The sequence below is a fragment of the Rhinopithecus bieti genome, unplaced genomic scaffold (assembly GCF_001698545.2).
Source record: "Rhinopithecus bieti isolate Rb0 unplaced genomic scaffold, ASM169854v2 scaffold_5478, whole genome shotgun sequence".
NCBI classification, from domain to species: domain Eukaryota; kingdom Metazoa; phylum Chordata; class Mammalia; order Primates; family Cercopithecidae; genus Rhinopithecus; species Rhinopithecus bieti.
Genome location: NW_016805008.1, coordinates 2,008,459 through 2,021,612, shown reverse-complemented (window position 1 = coordinate 2,021,612; position 13,154 = coordinate 2,008,459). Strand labels below are relative to the sequence as shown.

The following is a 13,154-nucleotide window of genomic DNA, read 5'->3' as shown; positions in this document are numbered from 1 at the left end:
GATCTGTACTTCTCTGTTTCTTCTACCCCTTGCATCCATCAGCAAACCCTGTGGAGGCTCAGTTCTCACTCCTTCCTTGATTACTCTCCGAGACCTAGAACTCTGTAGAAGCCTGCTGCCTGCTTTCCCTGCTTACCTCTTACCTGTTTTACCTCCACAGTGTCTCTTCCACAGTGGCCATAGTAAGCTTTATAAAACATTAATCAGGGCCAGGCACAGTGGGTCACACCTGCAATTTCACCTTTGGGAAGCAAGATGGGGAGATCACTTGAGCTCAGGTGTTCAAGACTAGCCTAGGAAACATAATAAGGCCTTGTCTCTTCAAAAAAAATTTTTTTTGAACAGCCTGGTATGGTGGCACACTATTATAGTCTCAGCTACTTGGAAGGCTTAGGCACAAGGATCACTTGAGCCCAGGAGTTCAAGGCTGTAGTACCATGATCACATCATGGCACTCCAGCTTGGGTGACAGAACTAGACCCTATCTCCAAAAAAAAAAAAAAAAGAAAAATTAAGCATTAGAAAACCATAAATCATTTTATGTCACTCCCCTGAACAAAACACTACAATAATTTGCTGTCAAATTTATACTAAACCCAAAGCCCTTACATTGGCTTACAAGTTCTATATAATCTGGCCCTGGTCAGCTCTCTGACCTCTTTTCTGGCCTTTCCCCTCATACTTCATTCTGGCCATATTGCCATTGTTGTCATTCCTTCAACACACCAACCATCTCTTTGCCGTGGGCTCTTTATACTTGTTCCATAGGCTAGAACATTTGTCCCAGATTTTCCTATGATTCACCGCCTCACTTCTTCAGGTCATTGTTACCTTTTCTGAGACACTTTTCCTGAACATACTGCGTTATGGGCAATAGCACAGTGGCATACTCTATTGCCTGGTCCTGACTTATTTTTCTTTAGAACATTTCTCAATACTTGCCCATAAACACACACACACACACACACACACACACACACACACACATACTGTATTTATCTCCCCCATTAAAATGTAGTAACAAAAGGGCAAAAATCTTGTCTATGTTGTCTGCCACTGAGTCACCAGAGCTAGAGCTGGTAAAGAGAAGCTCTACAAATATTCATTGAATTAACAAACAACTTAACCCATCATCTATCCCAAATCCAAGTGTATGCTCTTTCTTATTCTCCAGTCTTATTTTTCTTCTCTTCAACTCCTGTCTGGTAATTGAGGAAGCATCCTTGCCTTTTTGCTGGCATCCCTAGGCCTCATTTCTCAAAGTTGCCTGAGAGAGATAAGTACAAGTAATAGCTGTTCATTAGAGGGCATCTCCAGGAAAGTGGGCAGAAAGGCTGGCCACAGAGGTAGAGCCCAACTTTTCCAGCTCTGACTGCCTCCAGGAATAGTCAGCTAACTGCCTTTTTCTGCTTCTCATTTTATTTTATTTTATTTTATTTTATTTTATTTTATTTTATTTTATTTTATTTATTTTTGAGGCAAAGTCTTGCTTTGTCACCCAGGCTGGAGTTCAATGGAACAATCTCAGCTCACTGCAACCTCCAGCCTCAAGTGATCCTCCTGCCTCAGTCTCCTAGGTAGCTGGGACCACAGATGCATGTCACCACACCCAGCAATTTTTTTTTTTTTTAACAGACAGAGTCTCACTATGTTGCCCAGGCTGGTCTTGAACTCTTGTGGTCAAGAGATCCTCCTGACTCAACCTCTCAAACTACTGGAATTACGGGCATGAGTCACAACACATGGCCCCTTTCTCTGCTTCTTCATCTGCTGTTCTTTAAATTTTATTTATTCATGGTGGCCACATGCCCCATCCTAGATGAGGAATCATGGCATCCTCATTCCTCTCGGCCATGTGTGAATCCTCAAAGTCCTCGATCCCTTATCCATTATTCTAAAATCTAAAAGCCTCTAAAATGAAATTTTCTGTACTAAATTTGAGGCTCATTTGGCAGAAAAACTTGGCATGGCCTGGTGTGAGGCTCTTTATGGTCTTTATTTATCCTGCATTAATATTCATACATTTTGCAGCAGACTATTTATGCATGAGACTGCAGAGTGCTGCCCCCAGCCTCCTTAGTGGTTAACATAATACAGAGAATTTGTGCCTTCCGTAATCTGAAACATTCTGAGTTCTGAAACACACCTGGGCCCCAGGTCTTGGATAAGGAATTGTGAAGCCCAGCTCTCTTTTTCAGCCATAGCTGATAGAAAGGGAGGTTGTGTGACCCAGAACCAAACAGTGAAATGTAAGGGGAAGTCTTCTTGAGCTTCTAGGGAAAGATCCTGCTCTCAAAATAAAAAGGTAAAGCCCCCAAAGAAAGTGGCCTTGCCCCATTCCTCCTTCTTTCCTGCTCAGGGTCTGGGCTGAGGATATGGCACCTTCTACCTTGTGACCATGAAGAGACAAGATCGAAAGATTAGCTGAGAATGGTGGGGGAAAAAGGGGAACTTTACGAGCCCCCAGAAGAACTCTGGAATCATAAACCACACTTCTAGTTAAGTAAATACTGAACTTCCTTATTTTAAATAATTAGGATTAATTAGTCTTTCTGTGACTTTCCTATGAATGAGATTAGCCAGGGACAATAAAATGGTGTCTGAACAGGTGACGAGAAGGGCCCTCCCTCAGCCAACAGAGATAAGAAAGAGCTTACACTTGGGTTTGGGATAGATGATGGGTAGATTAATTTGTTTGTTAACTGCAAAGCAACCTCTTCCTGATGAAGGATCAAACAAGAAGCCCATAATACCGGCAGGCCACAGAAGGCCCAGGTGCTAGCCTTATCGGGTTGCCAAGAAGAAAGGAGAAGGAGAACAAACAGGCAGGAGGCCTTCCTCGGCAGAGATCCAGAGCAAAGGCAGCTGTTGCTTCTCATGAACACTCCAAAGTTTATCACAGTCACCTGTCACCCTAGCTGGCACAGGTCTTTGAAAATGTGCTGGGAGTGTGTTTACATGTGTGTGTGTGCTTGCATGTTAAAGATGCCCAGGTTAATACCAGGGGTATTAAAACACCCTTGCCTGGCTAGTCTTTGCAGACCTTCTCTGAAAATTTTGGTGAGTAAGTCTGTTCTTCAGCAACCCTACCTGCTTCTCCAAACCACCTAAAGAGATCCAGTACTGATGGTGCTGTTCTTCCATCTTTACTCCCTGGAAACAAACCATGTTGTCTTCTTTCCTCTACCACCACCAAGGAGCTCAGAGATCTAAGCTGCTTTCCATCTTTTCTCCCAGCCCCAGGACACTGACTCTGTACGGGATGGGGACTTCCTCTTGCCACCTTCTCATCCTCATCCCCCTTCTCCAGCTGATCATCCCAGGGAGTACTCAGTGTTCCTTAGACTCCATTATGGATAAGAAGATCAAGGATGTTCTCAACCGTCTAGGTAACTGACTGGGGTAGGGGGAAGCGGGGGGCTGACCCTTGCTCATTTCTCCTGTTCTTAAACTCCAGTTTCGTCTCTATACTGTCCCAAGATCCCAACCAAGCCCAACCCCTGATGAGGGCTTTCTACACTACCCTACCCCTGTTTGAACTCTTGGCTAAAAGCTAAGGTTTTCCTGATGAGGAGGAAGACATGGAGAATGGTAGCTGTAATTTATGAACACTCATTATGAGCCAGGTATAATCTGAGCTTTATGTAGATTAGTTCATTTAATTCCCACAACCATTTTATGAGGTAAGGACAACTATTACTTCCCCTTTAAAAATGAGGAAACTAAACCTTAAAAGTTGATGAGTAGCCTGATTCTGGACACAGTGTCACCTCCGAGGTAGAAGATGATTTGGAAGGGGATTATAGGGAGGATAGCTCATGGGCTATATACCCCTTCTTCTTTCCTACTCAGAGTACAGTCCCTCTCCCGTAAGCAAGAAGCTCTCGTGTACTAGTGTCAAGAGCCAAGGCAGGCTGGCCTCTTGCCCTGCTGGTGAGTAACTCCCTGAGGGTAAGTAAGATGCCCCGTGTCCTCCCCTGTCCATCTCCCTGCACCAACACCATCCCCCACCTCAGGTATGTATCACCCTGGCACCCTGCTAGAGACCCCTTGCCCATTCTTGTTTCCCTGAAGGATGCTACTGGGGGATCGTGGGCTTCTGCCTCTTCCTTTCACCCTTTCACTTCATGCCCCTGTTTCTCAGCCCTTCCTCTCCTCCATTGTCCCATAATGATCATGTCCTTCATTTGTCTTTCCAATCTATTCCCCTGTTTTGATTGGGTAGGGGCCAACAGAGAGGTGAATTTATCACAAATCGAAGAAAATTGAAACTCCCAAGTTCCAAGTCTCTCATTTGCATAAGTCTCTTTCATGGCCCCATATGTGATATCTGTATTTCTTTTCTTGAAATGAGCTCTTAAAGTTGAATGAACTTGAGGCCCCACGAAACCTAGCTCTACCCCTGACTGCACAGTGTTGAAAGATGGTTGTGGGTTGCCCTTCCTCCTCTTACATTCCAAGAGCTCTGATGGCTGTGCTTCATGTGCCCATGCAGGAATGACTGTCACTGGCTGTGCTTGTGGTTATGGCTGTGGTTCATGGGATGTTCAGGGGGAAACCACCTGCCACTGCCAGTGCAGTGTGATGGACTGGACCACTGCCCGCTGCTGCTACCTGGCCTGAGAGGGAGGAGGTTGAGAACTCAGTTTTGTGACCGTGACAGTAATGAAACCAGGGTCTCAACCAGGAAATCTAACTCAAACATACCCCTTCATTTGTTCCAGTCCTGATTGTTGGGTAATAAAGACAAACTTTATACCTCTCTGTGTTTATGTCATCACTGTTATGGTCCCCAGCTTGGGACTCCCCTGGCCAGAAAATGCTGTCAGTGTCCCAGTGGTGACATCTCAATTTGGGAAGTGGGATGGGAAGTTAGGAAAGATATGGGAAGAATGGGAAAAGCAAACGGACACTCCAAACCCCCACTTCCCTCATTTTTTAACAAAAAGATGGCTGTGCCAGGCATATTGCTTGGCATGGGGTAAAGAGAAATAAAATAACACACCCCTACAGAGCACACCAACTAGAAAAACAGGCTCTGCGCTATATGTGAGAAGACTTTTCAAGGGATAGGCAAGCAGGGGTGGCTTCAAGGGAATCTAGTTCTAGATTTTCAGTATGTGTATGTACTCTTTACTAAATTCAAGTGCCTGAGATGTGCTTTGATCAAGGTGACTTCTTTCACACCATTGCCTTTCTACTACAGCCCTCACCCGTCACTGAATCTTATTATATTGGAGTATAAAAATCTGCAGAATGCCAAACAAATGATTAAAAAGATGGGCATCCATGTTGAATGTATGAATGATCCAGTGACGGGGTAACAAGTCCTTTCACAGCTTGGGAGGCTTCCATGGTTTGGTCTTTATAGGATTGGAGGAGGATATAATCCAGTTGTCAATTGATGAATTACCAAAATAATTTTAATAGCAAGTTGGTGTGTGAGATTGTTGACAAATCATTCAAAAGGAATTCAGACAAATTGAATGGTATTACTACAATAAATACTTTTTCTTTCTATCTACTTAATTATAAGAAGTGGACTTGTCAAAACTGACAACTATGAAAAGAAATACTAAGAATGGCTGGGTGTGGTGGCTTAGGCCTGTAATCCCAGCACTTTGGGAGGCTGAGGCAGGTAGATCACTTGAGGTCAGGAGTTCGAGACCAGTCTGGCCAACCTGGTGAAACCCCGTCTCCATTAAAAATACAAAAAAATTAGCCAGGCATGGTGGCTCGTGCCTGTAGTCCCAGCTACTCAGGAGCCTGAGGCAGGAAAATTGCTTGAACCTGTGAGGCAGAGGTTGCAGTGAACTGTGATCATGCCACTGCACTCCAGCCTCCAGCCCGGGCAGCAGAGCAAGACTTCATCTCAAAAAAAAAAAAAAAAAAGAAATACTAGGAATATAATGGTTCTAGACTTTATCTCACTCTAGCAAAACAAAGTTATTTGTCCATGAGTATATAAACTACTTGGGTGGGAGGAGAAGCTCTATCTTTCTCATTTTACACAATATAATTATGAAATATTGTTTGAGTTTATTAATTACTTATAAAAATTTGTTATAACTGTTCTGTTCAAATATATACTGTTAATTATTATAATAATAGCTATACTCCTATTTATAGCAACTGCAGTGAGTCTTTTAGAATAGAAAGCAGATAATGCCACTTTCCTGTTCAAGTCTAGTGATTTCCATTACATGAAAAAATAAAATCTCAAGGTCAACTAAATCCTGCATCCCCTGGTCACTGGCGATATCTCTAACTTCATTTCTGACCCTTGCTCACCCTGGCATATCTGCATTCTCGGTATTCTCTGTCACAGCCACCGTCCCACCTTAAGGCCTTCGTATGTCCTGTCTCCCCGATAGTTACACAGTTCCCACACACAAGGTCAGTGTTCAATTATTTTTCAGAAAACCTTTCCCATCACCTCTACCTCTTGCCCTGTTTTTAAAAAAATTTTTTTTCCATGATGCTTCTCAGTGTTCACTTCATAGTCTATTTATGAATGTATTAACTGTCTCTTGCACTGGAACATGTAATCCATGAAAGAGAAAACTTTGCCTAACTTGCACACCACTGACTCCCCAGTGCATAGCACAGTGCCTGGCCCATGGAGGAGTTACAATGAACAATATGCCTATTACTGGGTCCAGCTCTGAGTCTGAGTCAGCTCCTTCTTTTCCTTTCTATTCCTCTTCCTTTACCTCAATCCTGGTTGTTGAGGAACAAATGTTATTTTAAACGGAGGTCCCTGGGTTTCATTCTCAAGATGTCAGTAGGAGAAATAGCTGTTCATCAGAGGACACTCTGAGAAAGAAAAGCCAGAGAGTGAAGATGGAGGTCAGAGAGGTTAACAATAGCAGAAGCAAAAGTAGATTTTGTAGCTTTGTCCGATATAATTAGCTGCCCACTTGGTGGCCCATTTCCCCTTTCTCAGTGTTAACAGAATCTGAATGTCATTCAGGGTATTGATGTGTCCGGTCCTGAAGGATAAAATATTAGTTAAACCAATAACAGAACTTTTACTTCTCTTGGCCAAATCTTTCTTTTTCTAGCCACCTTTGCATGGAGTGGGGTTGCATGGGGTGGCAGGTGACCCAAATCAGACCAAGAAGACACGGGAGAGTTCTGCTTGGGCCTCCTGAGAAAGTATTCATTTCTTGAATTAAAAACAGAGACTCAAAATTATCCATGTCCCTTCTTGCTTGGGCTGTTGGTGTGAGGATGTGATGTCTGGAGCTGTGGCAGCTATCTTGTGTCCATGGAGTTAGTTCAATCACCCTGTGACTTTTGAGCCAAAACTGTAAGCATGGTGAAGCAAAAAGAGGAAAAAGAACCCGGGGCTGTAACCACATTATTCTACCACTGAACAAACTCTGAAATAACTGAAACTGTTTTCTTCTTAACTAAATAAAAGTATTCTTATTCACTCATGTAACAAACATTTATTAAATTCTGTATACAAAGGCACTGGGCTGCAGTGGTTGCCAAAATAGGAAAAGATTACTGCCTTCATGGAGCCTCCATTCTAATTCTATGTCTCCCCCAGCTGGAATTTTTTGTTACTGGTCTATGGAGAGAATTAGTCAAGGGCAATGTCATGTTATCTGAATAGATGACAATAAGGGCCCTTAGATCATACTCTCTGTACCTTTTCCCAGTGAAGGAATGAACAAAAGGCCTATAATGAGGTACATCATCCAATTTGGCAATTTCTGGCAAAGTAGCCGCCGAGCTTATGGGGCTGCCAAGAAGAAAAGAGAGGAGAAAGAAAAGCAGGAAGAATTCCTTAGGCAGAGAACCAGAGCAACAGCAACTGGGACCTCTCAGGACACACACTGGAGATTGTCCCAGGCTCATTCTAAAAGTTTGACCCTCTCAGACTACCTTAGTTCCTAGGTACTGCCAGAGTGTGTGTTGGTGGAGGGGGGAGAATGCCACACCAGACACACTGCCAGATGGAAAAAGTCCCTGTCCTCCCATCCTTATCAGCTCTTTCCTCAGTCTGGCAGGTGAACCTGAGCATGGCTACCTTCCTGACATCTCTGCTTCGTAGGAGTGCTGGAAGGGGACCCAGGCCTCCCAAGCATGACAGCTGCCTCTTCCCTGCTCCCTACAGTACCTGCTGCTTTCCCTCCCTTCCCCTATGAACCCAGGAGCTGCTTTTCATCTTCTCTTCATTTTACCTTCAGCTCAGGATGCTGCCTTTTTACAAAATGAAGACCTCTTTCCACCTCCTTCTTCTCATCCTCCTTCTCCAACTATGCCTGCAGGGGATGCCCAGTGCTCCTTACGGTTAGCTGTGAACAAAAATACAAGAGTTGCTCTCAGCAAACTGGGTAATTGATATGGGGATGAGGGTGGAAGTTATATCCCTGATTCTCAATCCTGTTATTAGACCACAAGCCATTTCCTAACCCATCCCCAGATTCCAATCTCTAACTGGAAGATGCGGCCTCCACTCGCTGCCCTCTGTATGCCTTTTGGGACTCTTAGAATCAATGGCAATGGCATTGGTAAGGACTATGCCTAGCATTCTTGAACATTTACTATGTGTTAGGTACCTTTAGATATTCTATTATTATGTTATTAACTCCTTACTACAACCCTGTGAGATAAGCACTGTTATATTTTGCATTTCATGGAAGAGGAAACAGAGGCTTAGAAAAGTTATGCAATTTGCTTAACAGCACTCAACTATTGATGCGACTTGATTCTGCGTCACAGTGACTTATTTGCATGAGCAGATATGGGATTAGCCAGTGAAAGCCCCTGTGCTTGCTCTTTATCTCTTCCCACAGAATGCAATCCCTCAGGCTGACCAAAACATCTCTCCTGAACCAATATCACTAATGAAAGCAGCCTGTCCTCCTGCCCCTCAGGTAAGTCACTGTATGAAGTTAAAGGGGCTTGCCTCCCCCATGCACACTCCCATGTGCTGAGCTTAGGCTGCCAACCCATCACTGTACAGCAGGCTGGCCCCAGCCTCAGGACTGTAATGTTGCTGGATTGAGTCACAACTCCAATACCCATCATTTCCCTGTCCATCTTTTCATCCCAAGGGGCTACTTAGGGATCTGAGGTTTATTCTCATTCTCTCCTTTCTTCCTAAATCTCCCACATCCCAAATGTTTCTGTTCCCCATTGTCTTCCATCTCGCTTTCCCAATCTAATCCCACACTGTTTCGAACCCATTAGAAGCGAGACTACTTTACGGGACAAAAGAAAATTGCAGGAGGTTTTCTCTTAAGATCCCTGACGTTCGGCCGGGCGCAGTGGCTCATGCCTGTAATCCCAGCACTTTGGGAGCCCGAGGTGGGTGGATCACGAAGTCAGGAGATCGAGACCATCCTGGCTAACATGGTGAAACCCCGTCTCTACTAAACAAAATACAAAAATTAGCCGGGCGTGGTGGCGGGTGCCTGTAGTCCCAGCTACTCCGGAGGCTAAGGCAGGACAATGGTGTGAACCTGGGAGGTGGAGCTTGCAGTGAGCCGAGATTGTGCCACTGCACTCCAGACTGGGCAACAGAGCAAGACTCCATCTCAAAAAAAAAAAAAGAAAAAAGATCTCTGATGTTCTTGCCCCCTCCACCACTGTCCATGCCATGCAGGGCACATCAGCAGCAGACGTTCCTGTGGCCATGCCTGTGACTCATGGATGCCCAGGGGAAACCATGAGTCAAGGTCACTGCAATCTGCTAGAGTAAACTGCTGCCCACTGCTGCCATCTCATCTAAGAAAAGGGGGCTGAGAGCTCAGTCTGGAGGCCATGAAGGCCACAAAACTGTGATCACAACCAGGAAACCTCCACCCCACTCATCCAAACGATAACTTTTTAACTCAGGTCTCTCTGCCTGTGGCATCTCTCAGTGTTGTGTCCTTGGTGCTAGTAGCCTCTGACCTAGGTCTTCTCTATTCATAGGATGTTACCTCCACGTCAAGTGTTCCAACTTCTGCTTGAAGAGGAGGCCCTAGAGAGTACCAGAAGAACTGAAGTCAGCTTTCCACCCTCACCACCATCATCTCATTCTTCAACAAATATAGGGCCACAGTGTTCCAGGCTCTGTTTGTTCTCAGCACTAGAGGTACAGAGAAGTAAAACTGTACACATGCTCTGTGCATGGTCACCATCTATAGCATTCTCTAAACATCAAGGCACATATGCTTTGTCTTGGCTTGGGAGCAACCTGGATAATCTAGTCATCACTTCTCTGATCACCAATCACTACTTTAAAATATAGGTTCCATGATTATTTAGGTGTGGCAAGGCCAACACATCAGGAAATTGCTGCCATGGAAAAGATGATTATACTCACAGATGCCAAGAGAAGGAGGCATGCCAGGCGATGGGGAGCCACATGGAGAAGCACAATGGTGGGTCGGGAGGCAGAGGGAGAAAGGGGAAAATGTGGCAAGGCCTTTATTTTGATTTCCATGGGAAAGAACACATGAGACAGGGTAAGAAAGTTTAGGATTGGCTAGCTTGAATAATTTCAGCAGGCTCTGAGACCTAGGATCTGCCCCTAGTTGTCTGACACCTGGCCCTATGGTGATTAGCACAGGTAGAGAGTAGCCTAGAGAGTGAAACCCCAGTAAAGGAGGTGGGTGAAGTTATGGCCCTGGATTGGTTGTTTTGCATATAAAAGGAAGGGAAGATGAGTTGTTTGCTACCTCCAGGAATTAGCTAACTTAGGCAGGGGCAGTCCCGCCAGGATCAGGGTCAGCGGTCAGCAAGGCCTCAAGGTGTCAAGACATCAGGGAAAAAAGGCATGGTTCATTTATGCGCTTTTTACAGGTGGTCAGTTTTCTCACCACATCCTCCACTGAAGGAGCCTGGCATGTAATTCCCCTTTAGACTACTATGATGCTCCTTCCATGGGGGAATTCCTATACAATTGCCTCAGATTCTTCCCAGTATGTAGAATCTCTATGTCACAAGTGCAAGAAGACATTTGGCATAATATGAGGAATTTTTTAGGCATAAGTTGTAGACCTCTGAGTGAAATGTAAGTACCACCTGACCACAGATTCTTCCAGCAGAGCTGAGTGCATAAGACTCACTCTTAGAGTCAAGCTGACACACTATACTTACAGTCCCCCTTACATGGGACTTAAGTGTTTTTCCCCAAGAATCTGGAACCAGATCCTCTAATGATGTCATAAGAGAGCCCCCTGAGTTTTATTCACCTGTTCATCATGTTGTAAAATACTCAAGAAAGCACAGATGAGTCTTTGTCCTAAGGGCAAATGAGAGAGAAGGTGGCAGATATCAAAGGCAGGTGGTGACTCTTCCTATAGCTTTCTGATGTCTCCAAGACCAATCCCTGAATGCATGGCCCCTCTAGGGAATCATGACCCAGGATCCCAAACCACTGGGAGAAATCTTCACTCTGCCACCTCTGGCATGCAGCACAAATGAACCATCACCTGCTTCAGACACTAAACATGCAATGACCACTCATTCCCCACCCTTTGTAATCTGCAATCATTTACCCCAGGCTGACTGGTTCTCCACATCTCTGGTAAGAAAGGGCATAAATCATCCACTGTTATAGAATCACATAGCCTATCACCCACGATTCATAGACATTCTACTTCAATTCTACGCCAGAAACTTAACAATAAAGATTCCTACTTACTGGATGTATTGGCAAAAAGAGAAAGGTTAAAACACGACCAATATCCAATGCTGATATCTTCTTCCCCATGGCTCCAGTATGAAACACTCTCACAAACGTGGGTATGCTTCTCCTCCAAATGGGAATGCTTACATCAGTTAGCACATAGTGGTTCAGCTCGTGGTTCCACCAAGTAGGGTGTCATAATTTCTCTCCTTGGAAGAACCGTAAAAGTAGGATTGATTTTCAGATTCTCATCCTAACAGGAGGGTGGTAACACTAATGCAGCAACCCTGGTGGGATCAGAAATTAGATTTTATAGTGCTGTTGCCTCCTCTCCTCACCACCTCTAGCCTCACTACAACCATTACCCATTGCAGCACAGCTCTTGCTTCTCAAAACTTCATTTCTCTGAAGGTTTTTATCATATATACATATTTTAAATTAAGAGACAGTATCTTGCTCTGTTTCCAAGGCTGGAATGCAGTGGAATGATTATAGCTCAATGCAGCCTCAAACTCCTGAGCTCAAGCAATCCTCCTGCCTCAGCTTCCTAAGTAACTGGGACTACAGATGCATGCTCCCACACTTGTGTGATGGTTAATATTGAGTGTCAACTTGATTGGACTGAAGGATGCAAAGTATTGTTCCTGGGTGTGTCTGTGAGGGTGTTGCTAAAGGAGATTAACATTTGAGTCAGTGGACTGGGGAAGGCAGACCCACCCTTAATCTGGGTGGGCACCATCTAATCAGCTGCCAGCACAGCCAGAATAAAAGCAGGCAGAAGAACGTGGAAAAACTAGACTGGCTGAGTCTTCTGGTCTCCATCTTTCTCCCATTCCGGACACTTCCTGCCCTTGAACATCAGACCTCAAATTCTTCAGCTTTGGGACTCTTGGACCTTCAACCACAGCCTGATGGCTGCACTGACAGCTTCCCTACTTTTCAGGTTTTGGGACTCAGACTAGCTTCCTTGTTCCTCAGCTTGCAGATGGCCTATTGTGGGACTTCGCCTTGTAATTGTGTGAGTCAATACTTCATTATAGACTTCCCTTAAATATCCATCCATCCTGTTAGTTTTGTCCCTGTAGAGGATGCTCACTGATACACTTGGCTGTTTTTATTTTTATAGAGAAGTATCACTATTTTGCTCAGGCTGGTCTCAAACTCCTGACCTCAAGCAATCCTCCCAAAAACCCAAAAGGATTTTACTTTTAAGATAAGTGTTGGATTGTTTATTTTGAAGACTCAAGCAAAACATAGATATCTAATGACAAATATCACAAATGTTCTTTCCCATTGGCCTTATTACGTAGCCTAAAAAAGTTATATTTTAGTCATGATACTGGTTGAGTCAAAACATACTTTCATTGTTCTGAACTTTTGCCCTCGGAATATGGGGAAAAAGTCTCCAAATATAGGCAGACCACTACTTCATTTTTATTACACAAGTCCCTAAAATAACATGATCAGAAAGAGAAAAGGAAATATTTTTTGTTTGTTTTGTTTTTTTTTTTTTTTGATT

The 13,154-nt window shown here is 44.2% G+C and overlaps 1 protein-coding gene across 1 annotated transcript; it reads left to right on the top strand.

The window, feature by feature from the left end:
- Nucleotides 1–2,992: 2,992 nt before the first annotated feature.
- RETNLB (resistin like beta) lies at nucleotides 2,993–4,762 on the top strand. The gene is made up of 4 exons (XM_017870875.1): nucleotides 2,993–3,060; nucleotides 3,238–3,389; nucleotides 3,853–3,933; nucleotides 4,496–4,762. Exons 2-4 carry the CDS (start codon nucleotides 3,263–3,265, stop codon nucleotides 4,621–4,623), a joined length of 336 nt encoding a protein of 111 aa, XP_017726364.1. The 5' UTR covers nucleotides 2,993–3,060; nucleotides 3,238–3,262; the 3' UTR covers nucleotides 4,624–4,762.
- The last annotated feature ends 8,392 nt before the right edge of the window (nucleotides 4,763–13,154 follow it).

Bases quoted from the DNA above. Each gene is read 5' to 3' on its own strand.
- RETNLB (XM_017870875.1), top strand. From the start codon at position 3,263: ATGGGGACTTCCTCTTGCCACCTTCTCATCCTCATCCCCCTTCTCCAG. The intron at 3,390-3,852 runs GTAACTGACTGG...TTTCCTACTCAG, and splicing joins GGATGTTCTCAACCGTCTAG to AGTACAGTCCCTCTCCCGTA. The intron at 3,934-4,495 runs GTGAGTAACTCC...GTGCCCATGCAG, and splicing joins GCTGGCCTCTTGCCCTGCTG to GAATGACTGTCACTGGCTGT.